Source organism: Amborella trichopoda, chromosome 7 (assembly GCF_054954075.1).
Source record: "Amborella trichopoda isolate Santa Cruz 75 chromosome 7, AtrichopodaSantaCruz75HAP2 v2.0, whole genome shotgun sequence".
NCBI classification, from domain to species: domain Eukaryota; kingdom Viridiplantae; phylum Streptophyta; class Magnoliopsida; order Amborellales; family Amborellaceae; genus Amborella; species Amborella trichopoda.
This window is the reverse complement of record NC_142342.1, coordinates 42,996,626-43,014,550: the sequence shown is the minus strand read 5'-3', so window position 1 is coordinate 43,014,550 and position 17,925 is coordinate 42,996,626. Positions and strand designations below refer to the sequence as shown.

General features: G+C 34.2%; 1 protein-coding gene and 1 long non-coding RNA gene across 5 annotated transcripts; one reads left to right on the top strand and one right to left on the bottom strand.

Moving 5' to 3' along the window:
- Window positions 1-351: 351 nt before the first annotated feature.
- On the bottom strand, window positions 352-8,462 carry LOC18423082 (uncharacterized). Of its 4 annotated transcripts, none has more exons than XM_020671962.2 (8): window positions 7,945-8,268; window positions 6,863-7,022; window positions 4,606-4,922; window positions 4,324-4,417; window positions 4,043-4,164; window positions 2,904-3,056; window positions 2,436-2,528; window positions 352-596 (listed from the first exon to the last, which is right to left on the bottom strand). In XM_020671962.2, exons 3-8 carry the CDS (start codon window positions 4,918-4,920, stop codon window positions 540-542), a joined length of 834 nt encoding a protein of 277 aa, XP_020527621.1. In that variant the 5' UTR covers window positions 4,921-4,922; window positions 6,863-7,022; window positions 7,945-8,268; the 3' UTR covers window positions 352-539. The 4 variants fall into 4 exon arrangements, with proteins under 4 accessions (XP_020527621.1, XP_020527635.1, XP_020527628.1 ...); XM_020671976.2 differs by having other exon boundaries at window positions 6,863-6,925; window positions 7,945-8,245; XM_020671969.2 differs by lacking the exon at window positions 6,863-7,022 and adding an exon at window positions 5,013-5,059 and having other exon boundaries at window positions 7,945-8,230.
- A 7,179-nt stretch (window positions 8,463-15,641) lies between these two features.
- Window positions 15,642-17,820, top strand: LOC110007565 (uncharacterized). Its single transcript, XR_002281514.2, has 2 exons — window positions 15,642-16,555; window positions 17,351-17,820. It is a non-coding gene; the product is annotated as an uncharacterized LOC110007565 (long non-coding RNA).
- Window positions 17,821-17,925: the final 105 nt, after the last annotated feature.

The window sequence follows — 17,925 nt, the reverse complement described above, 5'->3', positions numbered from 1 at the left end:
TCTCACTTGAAAACATTGTAAAAAAAAGAAAAAGAAGGCCATAAAGGCCAACATTAAGAAATTACATTCATAAATATAAGTTTGTGAATTGAACATAGTACGGCAATGCAATAATAAAAGCAATAATGAAGACCAACTGTTTGCAATGTTTTATGTCAAAGTAAAATCAAATGAGTACCACAAGCGTAATAGAAAAAAAAAAGCGAGGAGTGCATAATTTTCTTTTTTATCTCAAGGAAAATGCAATATCTCTCTCTCAAAACATAAAATTTGGTAAAGGACATGCCTTCTCAATTTTGCATTTAGGACTGACATGCTCTCTCATTTCCCATTTAGGACTGAAATGCTCTCTTTCTATCTCATCCATCATCACTTCTGACTTTTCATTTAGAAGAGATCTAATCCACAGAAACATATTGCCACTGCACGAAAACAATATTTCATATACAAGACATTCAATTTCACAAAAAAAAAAGAAAAAAATCAATATAAAAAAAATACAGCGACTATAGTCCTTTTCGTGTCATGCATAGATAGAATCAACTGCCATCCTGTGGTTTCTTTGATTGCGATCTCTCCACGATCGATTCAATTTTCTGTTGAGAAACAAAAGGAACCAATAAATTAAGCAAAGAACGAATAACATATGTGTGAAAAGGAACCGATAAATTAAGCAAAGAACTAATAACATATTTGTGGATTGCATTAGCAAGCTCCAAGTCGTAAATTCAATATATAAAGATCAGCAGAGAGCATTTACTATGAGAGAAATGAGCACATCCAGTTTTAACACAGTTTTCAGCCACATTTTTCTTCTGTTTGACCAACATGCTGTAATAGGTAGCAGATCGGATATGTTCGTCACTCTTCTAGGAAGGCTCTCAGAGATTAAATCATCAATATCGCACTCTCTCTCTCTCTCTACTCAGTTTTCAGCACAATTTGAGACAGTCACGTGCTATAATAGGTAAGGTTCATTCAATCGGTCACCATCCTACTTGTCACCTGATTTTATTGTCAAAAACCTGTGTGATCACAGCTGTAGAGAACTCTCTCATATTGAATCACCAAATGAACCTCCCTCTCTCTCTCTCTCTACAAAAAAAATTCAAAGTCCAAATCAGTATCATTAAGAGTGGATGGCACCAACTGATTAGACCGCACCGAGCCTTCGTAGGTCGAAGAAAAAACCGATTTTGGTACAAGGTTGGATAGATCAAACTCGTCAATTTTGACCAATTGGACCAACAAAACAAGCGGGAGCACCATTATTTTTAAAATAATGATCCAATATAACGGTTGTATCATAGTATAATGCAACGCTACTTCTAGAAAACCATGTTTGTGGCATTTGTATGATCTCAAATTTTGTACACACTCTTCATCTCAATAATCAATCCACCAAAAAAACCAAAAGTTCAATTTGAACCCCTATGGTCAAAATGAGTCCCCTCCAAAAACGAATATAGAGCATTCATTTTATGAATTTCAAGATCTTAGCCTTTATAAACTAAAAATCATTTTTTAATTTTTTAACTTTGTACACCTAATGATAATAAAGCCATCCAAAAAAATTGGAAATGAAAAAATCATTCTAAAGCCTAGATCTAAACATCTCACCAAAATGAACGGCCTATGTTAATTGGGCTAAAAAAATACTTTCTAGATTTATTTTCAATTTTTTTTTTGTAACTGTTCATTAGAATGAAAAGAGTGTATATTTCAAAATTTGGATCAAACAACTGACCATAAGATGGTTTTTTAAGGTTGTTGCATCATATTACTATACAACGGTTGCATGAACTCATTGCTCTTATTTTTATTATTATTTTTGTATTAACTTGGGTAGGTAGGATTGGAATAATTGATGTCATGTCGTAGGTCTGCATGCCCTGATCACCTTGTCTAGAGCCTCGTTTCCATTTTTCTTTCGTTTTTGTAATATATTTCATAAGTTACGATAACTTTACCATGGCCGGTCCCATGTCGGTCAATGTCGGTTCCAATCCCAGACAGAGGAGGGTTCCAACATAAAACTTTTGCAATATTTTTTCATGAATCCTGATGATGATGATGATGATGATGATGATGATGATTTCAAATGTTAAGCTCTTCTTCCTATTTTTTTGTTTTCTTAAAATCTAGTTCAATCGGTTTGATCAACGGTGCCTTGCTAGCTAGCTAAGGTACGAACTAGTGCTGGTAAGTGACTCCGTACGGTCTAGTGCGAGACTGGCTAAGTCTTGGCCACTACTACCTCAAGCTAGCGCTTGCTATTGCTCTTGCTAGCGTTTAGTCCAGCTTTGACTGGATTGGACCCCTGATCAATTTAGTGATCTGGGCCGGTTCTAATAGAATTGGTTCGAACTGCAATCAGGTGGCCAGAAACATCAAAACAGAAAAAATAAAAATTAGATAAAAATCACATTGCATACCTTCACCGACTGTTCAACTTCTTCAAGCTTATGTAGCAGCACATCAGTATGAACAAATCCTTCGCGAAAACCACGCCTTGGAGATGGTGTGGCCTACACAAATGAGGTTGGTAGCTTCTTTTTAAACAATTGAAACATGGAAAGCTGTTCTTTCCTTTTTTTAGTTGATAAAAGTCGATTAAATAATATATAAACACAACCGTGACATTTCTATCATTTAGGATAAACTTGAAAAAAATTGGCTAGAATGAATGCCTTAAAGCTAAAGGCAACCATGGGGATGCTTCAGTAAGTGTGAAGTCTTATGGCTATTAAGTGCCAGAAACTAGCTCAGAATATCTTGCAAGCTATTCAATCTATAAGGTGAGAGATGGAAAAATGTCCAGAAAGTTATCAATAAGCAGTATGGCATTAAAACAGTGAACCGGCCATTGGTGCAATTGCAGAAAAGTTATTATTTTGATTTACCTTCCAATTAGGTGGTTGTGGTTTGCCAATTGCTTGGGTTTCAATGATTGATCCAGTGGGAGTTAATAGAGGTTCTCCATCGCTGGTACTCATCATAGGCTTCTTGCTCGCCCCAATTTCTTGCATACAATTAGCAGCTTCAGTAACAATCACCTGCACAAATGTAACAAAGAACAATCATGGAATTTGTCACTCTTTTCTCAAGGAGTGAACCACTTTATCTGATTTTGAAAATACATAATTTCTGCATATCATAGGAAATAAAACTAAATTTCTTAAACCTGAAACAAAGTCCAAACTAACTCCTCTCTCTCTCTCTCTCTCTCTGTGTGTGTTTAATCAGATTCTGGGCACTAATGTGCATAATAACCATAAAAAACTAACCACTAGACCACTTTTTCTTAGTACCAGCACCTCCTATATCTTTAGATAATGCATAATTGACAGAATCTGAGTCCTTGTAAGATCTGCTGTGGAATGGTTCTTAGAATCACAGTGATATTTTCATCTATCATAACAAGCTAGGAGAAAATGGATCAGTTTGCAAATTATGCAACAAGATAGAATGGTGATATTTTCAACAATAATACTACATTGCAACTACACAATCATAATGTAGTAAGCATTTCTAACGGATATACCTGTTACTCACATGAGTGTGCATGCAAGCTCGTGTGGGCAAAAAAACGGACAGACATGAAATTTTATCTCAGGGAATGGTTATAGCCTTCCCAAAAATGCAATACTTCTTCTTCTTTTTCAAGTTCAAGCAAATTTAAACTATATATTTATCTCTTCTATGTTCCAATGGTATTCACAAAATTAGATGCAAAATAAGTGTAAAATTTTTAATTTTATGGTTAGCTCTAGTCTATTTAGGGCACTAGAAGTTGACCATGTTTTTATGAAAATTTACTATTACTAATTATGAAAAAATAAGATAGGTACAATTTTAGTATCAGAGTTTTACAATGCACATTTAATAAGAAGTGTAAATATATGCAATTCTCAATAGATTTTTGTCAGCCTAAGGTGCAAAAAGCTAAAAATTAATGGAAGGAAGTTGCTAAACTTGGGCTAAAAATTGATATGCAACCGATGCTACCCTATTTATAAAAACACATAAGATTCTAGGTTACCTTCCTAAGGAGGCCTGGATCCCAGACCCCTTGAATCTGTAGTTCATCCACATGTGCAGCTTTCCCATGTGCTACACTTTCCACTCTGAATGTGTGTATTCCGTATAAAGTCTGCAAGCAACCTGTAACATGAGGCACATTCACATTGATGCGCATTGAGGGGGAGGGGGGGGGGTGGGGGGAGAGAGAGAGAGTAGCTGAAGAATTTGAGTAAGAAGATTAGGCATGTGGTACTCATTGAATGCCGAGTAAACTAAAGTACTTGAATTTGGATTGCATACCTTGTTCTATGATGACATCAATAACGAGAGGAAGAGGTATGTGTTTCTCAATTGTTGTGAAGCCCCAAAAGGGTAAGAACGAAGGTCGCTTCGCCTTTAGAAAATCATACCATTCACATAATTAGCAAAAATCACCTTTGTATGACACATTCCCCAGGGACAAAAAATTGTGAATGTCTAACTATGAACTAATAAAAAACAAAAGGAAGGAGGAAAACACAGATACAAACATGAGAGAGAGAGAGAGAGAGAGAGAGAGAGAGAGAGAGAGAGAGAGAGGACCTTGTAAACTATTTCGTTGCATGTAACATAGAGTTTACGGGAATGGATATCCTTCCTTAAAATGTATCTTTTGAAGGGTAGATATAAGAGCATCAATATTCCCACACCCCAAGCTAGAACAAGAAGTAGAGAGATAAGGACCCAGACAACTGTGTCATATATCACATGGCTTCCCTCAAGTTCCTCAAAAGAGGCCATATAGAGTATCTTCCCAGAAATATCAGCTTCCTCATCTTCCAATTCAGAGGCCAGATCTTCTAATAATACTTGGTTTGATTCATCACATTCCCTCAGTCCAATTGCAGTTGTCAACATCTCTGCAAGCTCAAAAATAAAAACTAACATCTCAAAAGGAAAATAAACCAATATTAAAGAACTAGGCTCGGGCACTGAACTCGACACTTAACTGAGCAGGGTAACTCGGGCAAGTTGAGACTCGCTGAGTCATTACGACCTAAAAAGGGTTAAAAAATCGCAAAATAAAATAAATAATATTTGCTAAAAAACAGTAAAAAGCAAAATAATTTATAAATAGAATTAAAAGTCTAGAAAGGATGGAAAAACTTATATACAAGATGGAATATGAAATTGATTTATAACTTGAAAAACTTATATACAAGATGGAATATGAAATTGATTTATAACTTGAAAAACAGAAAAAAAGAAAAATTCACAAATCATCATAAAAAATTAACAACTATATGGAAACATAAGTACATAGTTAAAAAAGACAGGCCGCCCACCACCTAGGTGCCCAAGGGACCCTAGGGCACACGCCTAGGCCTGGGCAGCCCTCCTTGGACTCCAGTACTTGGGTGCCTGCCCAGGCGTCCCATGCAGGTGCCTATGTAGGTGCATACCACCCAGTGCCTGGGCACATTTTTTGTGTAATAAAAATGGCCCTTAAGGCATTTTGGGTCATTTTGAACCACGAAGTTGTCTTAAAAGAGTATAGGGAGTATTCTAAACCCCTAAAGTGAAAAGAGGGGGGGGAAAAAAAAAACTCTACAAACAGCCCAAATCAATTGCTTTTAAAATGTATTGGACATTTGGGTAATTGATTTTATATTTTTCTTTTGTCTTTCATCTTCACTTTTTTTGTGTATCATGATCGTGTGTCACTATGGACTATGGATTTGGTGAGTGGAGACTAATACACCATGGACCTGTTTATGTTTTTTCAATAAAATTTCAATGATTTAAGGTTTTGAATGTGTTTCAACATTTATGTGTATCAATTTGCATGGAAAAAGTTACTTACCATATATATGTATAGGGTGCAGTTGGCATACGGATGCATCCGTAGCTGTAGAGGCAAGGTGCACCTTCAAATTTTATCATGTTATATAATTTTGATGTAAAATGCTCTTAGGATTACCTCAAATCTATTTTTATATCTAATTATAAAATTTAAAATTTAAAAAACGGTTCAAATCAAGTAGATCTATAAACATATGAAAATCTTGAAAATGACAGTGTAGATAATATGTTGTAAAATGCACTATTTTTTATACTTAAAATCTTTTTATTTTTCATGGTCATACATCTCGATGCCGAGATGATCAATCAAAGGGTTTTTCAACATTAAAACTACCTTTTCCGATGGATTTTCAAGTGCATCCGTAGTTCTACATTATAAGGTTGCATCCTTATATAAACTTTTTGCATTCTACATTATAAGGTTGCATCCTTATATAAACTTTTTGCATAAATATATATATATATATATATATATATATATATATATATATATATATATATATATATATATATATATATATATGCAAAAAAATACAAAATTAGCACAAATATCTGCATATATATACACATAACCACACACACACACATATATATGCAAATTTCAAAAAATTTCATGTTAGGGCACTTGAGGTTCTGGGTGCCAGGCTGACTGTCTAGGGGCCACCTAGAATTTTTTTGAAACATTGCATAATTATGCATCAGTTAATTTTTATAACAAAATATAATTATTTATATTCTTTTATTGAAAAAGTTTATATAAATTGTATAAAGTTGCAACCGAAGTAAGGTTATAGTAATCTACAACTTCTATTTTATTTGGATGTGTTGATTTGTTACTATCTTAAAAGACATGCCACTTTTTGACCATGTCTTAAAAGACCTGTCATATCTGCATCGTCCAACTAAAATGGATAGTGGAGAACATTGCAACCTTACCTCTATTAGTAAGGTTGGCACCATATTTTTTATATATCCCAAATCTGTACATTATACTTGCCTTGAAAGGGTGTTGAGGCTGAGTTTGAGTCAACTAGGCCGAGTTTTTGAACATTGAAAATCCCTGAGCACCAAGAAACTCACATGGCCACGGCAAACTAAAAACTTCTCATTGTTTTGAGAATTTATGTGTCCATCCTTCTTGAACTAACAAACCATCACTATGAAGTATAAACCCCATTATTATTATTAGACACTAGAAATTAAAGAAAATGATTTTTACGATGCTTTTATGCCCCCAAGTCCAAACTGTCAATAAGCAACCCAAACCCCACCAAAGTAGATTACGAAAATTGATAGTCATCATGAGGTAACTCCTATGCTCAACTGACAGATCCTTAAATTTAAAACTTCGATGATAGTCAAACATAATGCTATATTGGTCGGGCTTAATGAATGGCACATGAATGCGGAAACACTAAAGTCTTGGGTTCCTTTCGCGATATACCAAACAAATCAAAAAATAATTTTAAAAAGAAAGTGTCCATTTGTTCAAGGATATAGAATCTCTGATCAAAATTTTTAAAATTTGAAAATTTCCCAAACCAAATGATTTTGAAGAGCACTCTCAAGGTTATGTACATGCTTCCTTTACTGAACACTTCAGAAAAGAGTAACCAGAATAAGATAAAAAAACTGTAGTAACCCACAAAATAAAGCAATCAAACATGCATTTATTCTAGTAAATTGGTTCTCATCCACTAACTTCATGGACTTAATCAGCATCCAAGCGACAAGAATGAATTATTAGTAAAATTCAGAAATTAATAACAACAAACAGAAGCACCATAATTTCATCACAGACACTGACATTGCTGGATTTTAACCCCAAAAGAAAGAAAATCATCTTTCTGCACTTACCAATAAACCATTTTGTTTTTTAATCATCGGCCAATAAACCAAATTCTCAACAAAATCGTTATCAGATTAAAAGACAACAAGATAATCAAGTACACAGGAATTAAATCTTGGAAATTAACATTAACGAATCTCAAAATATAAAAAGGTTTGAACTTTGAAATTTTGGCAAGGAATTCATAAAAAAAGAAAATGAAGAAAACAACTAAAAGAAAACTTGGGTACCTGGGAATCGTGTGGAGCTACCAAGGGCTAGTGAGAAACAACATCCACAGCTCTTACCAAATGATGATCATGGAATTAGGGTTTTTGAAGAAAAAAATGTTAAGAGCATTGGGGTTTGGAAGAGGGTTTCTGGATTGAAATTAAGGATGCATAAATTATGGCTCCTGAATTGTATCAAAAAGGTAAAATGACAATAGAGAAATAGACTTTGGGATTTTGAGGTTAAAATGGACAGGAATTAGGGTTTAAGAGTTCGTGAAATCTGTGATGGTGGAAGGTGACAATCGAAGTGTCCAACTGCAAGTCGCTTACAAGTCACTGGTCAGACGGAAAGGAAAACAAAGTGACGGATATACCCTTGATACTGATAGAAATATCCTTCAGGACCTTCCTTCTCAATAAAAAAAATTATTTGGATGCGGCTGCAGCCCGATCAAAATAAATAAATCTCAGCCTCAATCATTATATTTGTAAAACAAAAATTAAGATTTCAAGCTCTAAAAATAATATATATTACAACACATTATCTCAACTATTGATCTTGCTATATCATGAATAGGCAAGGTTTGTACTAACTTTTTGAACTTTAAAATTCATTATTAGTGACAAAAACTGTTTTTTTAACCATCATGGAGATTTCGAATGCCCAAAGTACTTTCCATATTAGGATTCCATGTGAGGCTTTATTTATTTTCATAAAGCTTAGGTTTTATAAAAACTGCATTAAAAACAAGCTTTCTATGTTTCCCCTAGTACATAAAACTTATATACTTCTCCTTATTGAAACTTCCGATCTGAATGGAGGGCTAAGATTGCCCAAATCACAATGTCGTCTCTATACTATTTTATTTTTATTTTTATTTTTATAAACTATTGTGACACCAAATTTTGTATGTCCAATCCTCTATTAAACTCACACTAGCTCAAAATATAAAAAAAATATTTCCAATAAAATAAAATGACCAAAATACCTTTAAAAGTTTAAAAGGTATTTTGATCATTATATTTTATCGAAAAATTATTTTAAATATTTTTTTATAGGTGCGCCCCAATGAGAAGAAAGCACATACTGAATTTCATATTCATCTAATTTATATTAAAAAAATTAAAATACTCTGAGACGTCAGATCTAAGATCAAACGGTGAGTAGCTCTCTTGATCAAAATTGGACGGCTGGATGGTAGATGAAGCATAGATCTTCTATGCTGTAGGGAAAGTATAGAAACTTTTCACTTCATTTAATATCTAAATAACTTGTTATAAGATGTACTATTTTAAAAACTTTGAATTATTATGTTACATTATATCCATACACATCGAGGTTGAAGGTGATCAATTATAATATTTTCCAACTTTAGATCACTCTTTTCTATTGGATTTATGAGGTGCACCTTACCTCGATAGTAAAAGGTTAGATTTCCTTTATTAAAAATATAGAGCAAGCCCGCAGGAGTAAACCGTAAATCACGTAGAAACTTACGAGGACTTGTATGATTCGAAATTTTGGAATCAATGTGTGTATAATCAAATGATTATTTTCAAGAAAAAAAAAAAAAAACTTTTTAGTTCGAGATTTATTTAGTCACTCTTTAAATATATTTTTTATATTTTTTTAACATTTTTTTACTACCTAAGACTTGCTCGATTCGAACGGTTGAACAGGTCAGTTTACCGATTAGACCGATTGAAACGCTTCAGGGCCATATCCGGTTAACCATTCTAGTTCAATGTTTCCTATATTGCTTTGGAGTGCCGAGGATTGTGAGCAACACGCAAATTAGAGGAGAGCAAGATAGAGAGAGACATGTGAGCAGGTTTCAACCGGGGAAGAGAGACGGGCCATAAAGGTCAAAAAAATAAACTTAAAAATCATTCACACGCTCTACTAAGTAACCAATTTTAAGATTTGTTGATCATTAGAATGAACGATCGAAAATTTAGATACATTCTATTATGGTGTATGTACAATACATAAAATCACTCCCCTTTTTTATATGATCCATGAAATTTTTGTTAAGTCTTTTGGAGTTGCATGGGCTGATTGATGTCTCTTTTGGAGCAAGATCAACTTTGTCCCCATAAAAAAAAAATCGTTCTCTCTTGAGTTTCAAGAGCCAAAAACTTCCCCTCTCGTACTGATACTTACATTTGGTAATAGGGGTGGCAATGGACTTGGACCAGACCTGAATATGTGTTAAAAATTTGGACTTAGTGGGTCGGGTCTGGGTCCACAAATAGTGTTATATTTATAAAAGAAGTGTTGTAGTTATGATATTGAAATAATACATGTACTGATGGTGATAGTTGAAATCAATGGCTTATCGGTTTTTTGGTGGCCAACTTATTGGAGAAAAAAAATAAATCAAGGGAAAATTGCAAAAACCTCTTAAATGGATTTTTTTATGTACTTTTACCCACTCAACTTTTCAAAAAAAGAAATCATGTTTACTAGCGAATATCCCAGTACAAAACGTTAATTTTATTTTGATAAAAATTCCATCATATAACAAATCATGTTTGGATCCCAATAAAAGTAAACACTGGACCGCACTTGTACAATATCGGAGTGCTCATTTTAAAATGCAAATCGCTGCTTCAAAATGCCGAACCACCATATCAAAACCCTGGATTGCCCCTTCAAAACCGCAACTTCAAAACACCGAACTGCCTATTCCAGCAAAAAAAAATAATTGCCGGACTGCTTATTTCAGCAAAAATAATTGCCGGATCGCCACCCTGAAACGCCTTACTGTTTTTGTAATTTTTCCATAAATCAAGGTACCGCAATACAAAAGACAGAATTTATTGGATAACAACAAAGAAATCCGAATGATCTCTATATAAAGGGATTATAAATGTAATAGTTATGAGAATGATCATAGTTGGCATCTAAAGCAAGAGGGAAAGGTGGGGCCTCAAAGAGAGAGAAGTATCTCGTTTTTTTTGAGAGAAGCACTATCTCCAAAACTAGGGGTGGCAACGGTTCCGGACCTGGATCCGGACTCGAAGTCACAAGACCTGGACCTAGACCCGGACATGGACTAAAAATATAATACGAGACTTCGACCCGACATGACCCTATCGAAATTGACATGAAATTTAAAATATATGTGTATTTAAATATATTTAACTATTTTTCGTAAATTAAGACCCACAAATATGTGTAGGACATGAACCTTGACCGACCCGCTGGATTTAATATTTAGACTCATTCTTGGACCTGGGTCGGGTCCCGTGTCGGGCCCGTTCCATTGCCACCCCTATCCAAATTGGATTTTTTTTTTTGGGATAATGATGAAGAAGTGAGAAAGAGAAAACAAATAAGGGCAACCATTTCATGCAGCGACATGAGCAAGCCGAACATGCCACGAGTCCAAATACTCATCCTGCTAAGTTTTATTCACATATGTAGCCGCTATACGCATAACACGTGTTATACGCTGTCTATAAAATTGAAGCACGTATAGTATGCTTCCGCAGGAGCCTATTGTGAATTACTCCCTCACTCATAAGACGTATTCGAGAGAACTTTTTCAACCCAAAATTTTTGGGAACCACGCATGAGTATGATTATTTTTGAAAAATAATCAAATTTAAGTTTTTTAACACTTAGATCTTGCCCTTCAAAAACTTGGATGGTCTTTATTTAATCTCGAGATATTATTATTTTTCAATTACACATATATTTAAATTCGGATTTCTCTTTTTATGAAGTTAGTCTATAGGTTGAAGAGGTTACATCGAAAATTACTTTTATTTTCAGTTTTATGTGAGGGAGTAAATTAACAATATACTCGCGTGGAAATATAGAATCTTTGGCATATAAATTGTGACCATTTCATATCCATAAACCAGCCTTCCAAAACATTTTCAATAATAATAATAATAATAATAATAATAATATTATTATTATTATTATTATTATTTTTATTATTATTATTATCATTTTAGGTTTATTATGCTAAGTCTTTTTATACACATGAAGAGGAATCAAGACATTCATGAACCATTTAGGAACTGGTCTTGTATTGTTGAAGGGGATGAGATTTAGGATCTGGTATTGTATTGTTGAAGGGGATTCTATGAATGTCATCAATTGGTACACGAAAAAAAATCGATTGCCATAAAGCTTAAGAAGTTAATGGATCGAAATCATTGATATTACTGGCCAACTGGTAGTTTCTTTTCAACATGTGTATCGAGAAGTTAATGCAATAGCGAATGATTTAGCAAAAAAAAAAAGGCTCAGTTGGATATGATTTATTTGTTGCTGAAGAACTTTTTCTTTGATTTTTCTATTTGATAATTTTGTTAATTTGTAATATCTTTGAGTAATAGTAAAAAAGAACAAAAAAACAAGAAAAAAAAGAAGAAGGAATCAAGACAACATTGTAGGTGTCCATACCAAGTGGCATGTTACTTATTCCATTTTATAATATAAAGTCCACACCATTCGTATATAAAGTCACCTCATAGGATACCACTTCTAATGCACATGGACACTATGCAGAAATGAGTTCCCTCATATTTTTTTTTGAAAATAACTTTTGGATCTAATTTTTAAATAACATATGGTATCTAGATCAGGTCTAATTTTTAAATAACATATAGTGTCTGTGCTGAAGATCGTAAATACGTATAAATAAATAAATTTTAAATATTATATATAATGCTCTTATAAAGAAAACATTTGGATGATTAATTGTAACTTTTTTTTAGAGGAAGCACCATTTGTATTTATCTCTAGGGTAATGATTTCATGCAACGGTTGTATAGTAATATAATGCAACAAACTTCAAAAATCATATTAAGACCATTTGTTTGATCCAAATTTTAAAATATATAGTCTTTTCATTCTAATGAACAATCACAAAAAAGAAAAAGTTTAAAACGCAATTTAGGAAGTATTTTTTTAACCCCATTAACATAGGGCATTCATTTTGGTGAGATGATTAGATTTATCATTAGAATGATCTTTTTTATTTCATCAAGGAAAAAGTTTATGTAGAGCCTAAGCTCTAAACAATCAAATTGGAACCTACCTCAAAAATTTCACTGGAAGAGGTTGTTTTGATGCTCAAATATGTTCGAATTGATCATCTCAAGATTAACATGCATGGACATGGGAAAAAAATGGATTTAAAATTTGGAAATAGTGTATTTTGTAACGCATTTTTGAACTGTCAATTTTCAAGGTTTTCATGCTGTTACAGTTCTGCTGATCTACACTATTTTTTAAGCTTTAAATTTTATAAATAAAGATGAAAATATATTTTTAAGGCTAATCACAAATTTCCAATATTGAAATCGCATTTCTCGATACTATTTGAAGGTAGGCTCTAATTTGATTGTTTAGAGTTTAAGCTCTATACGAACTACACCCTTTCATCAGTGGACGGTCTAGATTTATTGTTGGAGGTGACTCATTTTAACCGTATATAATGAGCAAATTATTATTATTTTAGATTGATTATTGAAATGAAGAGAGCATGTGTGCAAAATTTTGAGTAACATAAAAATTAGAAACATGGTTTTTTTAGAAGTATAATTGCATTATATTATGATACAACCGTTATCCGTACCCAAGATAATATAAATAAATTTTAAAATATAAATAATAATTTTATAAAAAAATATTTCAACTACTGATTTTAACTTTTGTTGAGAGGGACCACTGTTCGAATCGGATGCTTTTTTTTTTAAGCTCGGGCATACACCAAATTTTCTTTATTTAAAGCATGATTCCCCATTGAATTGAATTGAAAAAAGAAAAGAAAAAGAAAGACGGCTGCCTCGCATGAAATTACAAACTTATTTGAACACCTGTGGAGAGACCATCTCAGCTCTCTCTCTCTCTCTTCTGGATTTCATGAGCTCTCTCTCTCTCTTCTGGATTTCATGAGCTCAGTTCTAGGCTCTGCGAATGACATGCCTGAAAGTCTTGTGTATAAACTGTTGGTCGCGCTATAAATTGATCAAGAGGGTCGCGAAGCACCTTGCGCAAGAGTCTATAGCACGACCAGCAATTTGCGCACAAACCTTTATGTGCAAATTTTTTTATGAAATTTCAAATTTTTTTATGAAATTTCAAATTTTTTTATGAAATTTTAGTTGTCTTTGGAGTTGCAGGGGCTGATTCATGTCTCTTTTGGAGAAAGATTAACTTTGTCCCCATAAAAATTCATGTTCTCTCTCTTGATTCCAAGAGCTCAAGTGTTATCTTCCCTTCTCTCGTAGTGATATTTAGATTTGGTGATAGTTAAATCAATGGCTTTAGGCGATTATGATCTACTGGCGACAAAGGGAATTTATTGGAGAACATGAATAATACAGAAGACAAAATTTTTATTCACTAGCAAGAAAGAAATCTGTAATAGTTATGAGAATGATTATAGAATAATTATAGCTGGTGTCTAAAGGAAGAGGGAAAGGAGGGGCTTGAAGAAAAAGAATAAGTATCCTTTTATTTTTTAGAAAGGCACTACCTCCAAATCAGAGGTGTCCTTTTCTCATGGAGTTTTGGGTGGGTTTGTATTATACTTCTTCTATAGAAAGTCTCCGTGAAAGAGAATAAAAAACTATTTTGAAAGGTTTAGAGAATGGCTCAATTTAGAGAGAGAATTCTTAGGGAGAGACTGAAGAGGACTATACAAAAACAAATAAGTTTTTTTTTTTTTTAGAGAAATTTTTTAAAGAAAAAAATTTATATAAAGATGCATCCTTATAATGTAGAACTACGGATGTACCTCAAAATCCATCAGAAAAGGTAGTTTTAATGTTGAAAAACCTTTTGATTGATCATCTCGACATCGAGATGTATGACCATGAAAAATAAAAAGATTTTAAGCATAAAAAATAGTGTATTTTACAACATATTATCTATACTGTCCATTTTCAAGATTTTCATATGTTTATAGATCTACTTGATTTGAACTATTTTTTAATTTTTAATTTTATAAGATATAAAAATAAGTTTTGATGTAATTGTAAGAACATTTTACATCAAAAATATATATCTTGATAAAATTTGAAACTGCACCTTACCTCTACAGCTACGGATCCATCCGTATCCAACTACACCCTTTTCTAAAATCCCTCTAGATTCAAATTTCTTAACATCTTTTCTCACTACTAACCTTTTAAAATACTAAAAAAAAAAAAAACCGTGTTTTCTTTTAGGGTAAATTATGAATACCTCAAAATAAATTTTGTACACATTCTACTCTCAATATTTTTAATATGAAATATTTTTTTCTTGCTTTTATCCCTAATAAAAAATTATTATTTAAAAAATTAAACGACCTTACCCCTCGCTTACTTAGCCCATTAAATATCTCATCTCTCTCTCACTGTAGCAACTTTTCATATGCAACATGAGCCACCGAATCCAAACATCTCATCGTGCCAACTTTTATTGACAAATGCAGCTCCAAAAGTCATAGCACATGTCATACCTCAATAAAATTGAAGTGCGTATACCATGGTCTTGCAGGAGCATATTGCGCATTACTTCCTCACTCATAAGATTTGCTTTAAGAGAACCACTAATTTGTATCTATATGTAAGATGAATATAAATGAATTTTAAAATTATAATTAATAATTTTATAAAAAATATTTCAACTAAAATTTTTTTTTTTTATCTTTCTGCGAAACTACCATTTAACTTTATGCCTCAGGCATGGAACAATTTTGCTTTGTTTAAATCGGAAAAGGAGAAGAGAAAGGAAAGACAGAGCAGGCCATCTCTCTCTGCATCTATCTCCTGTTCAATCTTTAGCACCACCATCTTTTCATCTCTCTCTCTCCACCATCGCAACCCTCTCACTGAGCTTTTCAGTCTCTAACCTTCCAAACAGACGCTTGCCTTTGCATCTCTTTAACTCTTTACCCTCGGCACTACGGCCTTCAATTTCCTGCATTCTCATTTTCTAGTCTTCCGATCCCACTTGCCTTCTCATCTCTCAGACCACCACCTTTAATTTCCCAAAACATCATTTTACTTTGTCTCTCCTTCTGAACTTTGATCTCTCTCTCTCCCTCTCTTCCTCTTCTGGATTTCATAAGCCCCTATCCTTTTACTTCGTTTCTCCTTCTGAGATTTCATATCTCGCTCTCTCTCTTCTGGATTTCATAAGCTTACTATTTGCCTCTGTTACCAATTATGTGATTGATCCCCTAATCCCCCAGATTACCTACTCAATACATAGACAATCTCAACTGGTAGGCTAAAGGGGCGGAGAGATGATGAAAAGAGTACATTAGATAGAGCAGAGAGGGAGGGAAGATCCCCATTAGCAGAGTCAGTTGTTGGCTAAAGGCTGTTGATGATATGATGCGATAGAAGAGGAGCATAGACAAAAGAATGACAGGCATGAAAGTCTTGTGTACAAATTGTCGGTCGCGCTACAGATTGAGCTAAGCTATGGGCTGATGAAAGGCTCTCCACCCACAGCTCAAGAGTCTGTAACGTGACCAACAATTTGCGCCCAACCCTTTCTATTGGCGAGTTCCGTTGCTGAGGCGAGACATGCCCAGAAAGGCCTCCGATCGCATACAAGACCAATCCTATGGGGCAACCGGAGTGGACGGCATGGGGTATCCGATTAAGTGTGAGGACTTGCCCCTTTTCCTTCTCTTGTCAATGTTTCAAATGCTATGGCAAATGGTAGGACATAAGAAATCTGAATCTGAATCAATCAGCTACAAACCTGGTTTAAAGCAAAAATTAATTGACTCTCTAAAATTTAGTTATGATAGTATGCATGAGTGTTTTTTTTTTCATATTTTGTCCTTCCTTTATACCTACCTTGAAGATCATTCAATAAACCAATAACGATTAGCAATTCATTGCATCGGAGAAAGATTAATCAATAGGTTAGGTAATTTGAAGGCTCAAAACTGCGTGCATGCTAGAAAGAGGGAAAAAAAAGGCGAGGTAAGGATGCGCGAGCTAGCCCAATGGTCACTTATCTTGAGTCAAAAGAGAACCCTAAGTTCTCTGTGCAAGCCCATGTTTAATTGAGGGAGCTGCCAGCTGAGTGGGAAGAAGCAGAGAGAATTTCACATATCTTAAATGAATTAGAGGCTCTCCCTGAATTCTCATGGGGTGCAAAAGTTCCAATTGCACAGTTAGAAATGCTGATGCCTTGACCGCTCTAGATGAGTAGTGAAGCTATCCTCATTATCCATCGACTGCTGACTCCTTTCAAAGTTTGAGATCTTTGGTGCTCATGTCCTTGAACTCTGCTACGCACGATACGCATCAGTCTCCTGCCGCCACATAAATTTGGTAACTTAAGGAGGATATGCTTATCGTGGGTGCAGTCGATTGAAGGTAGTGCATGGCGCAACTGCTCAACAACTCCACTTAGAGGTGACGAGTTTTGAGATGTGACATAGTGCAGGAGGTGATTGAACAAGATGATGAGTTGGAAGGGATTGACAACAAGGATGGATCCTCATTGTCGTTATCTTTACAGAGGCTAAAAAGATTGTCACTACAATTTCTCCGGCAGCTGAGCAGTATATGCAGCAAATGCCTCTTGTATTGCCCAGCATGTGTTCATAATAGAATGCCATGCCCTCAGTTAAACAGGGAGCCTCCTGGTGTCTGCAATTCACGAGGGCTTGTCGTCGAGGGTGATAATGTCATTGAAGACCTTCCAATAGACTGAGTAATCTATTGACATGGCAACGGGGAAGGGATTTGACGAGAGAAGATGGTGAGAACCTTCTCTGTTCCTGACTCTCATATTTCTGTTTTAAGGGGACTTACAGTCGACCCTCTCTGTCAAACATGTACTTATTGTGAAAATAATTGTGGCTGTCAAACACGTATTTATTGTAAAAATAATTGTGGCTCACTTTTGATGCACTCTCGAGAAATTTTAAAGTCTTTCTCTGTCGTCTCTTGCTTAAGTGTTGATCATTGCTTCATAGGCAATGAAATCCAGATGAATTGAAGGAGCTCATTATTCAC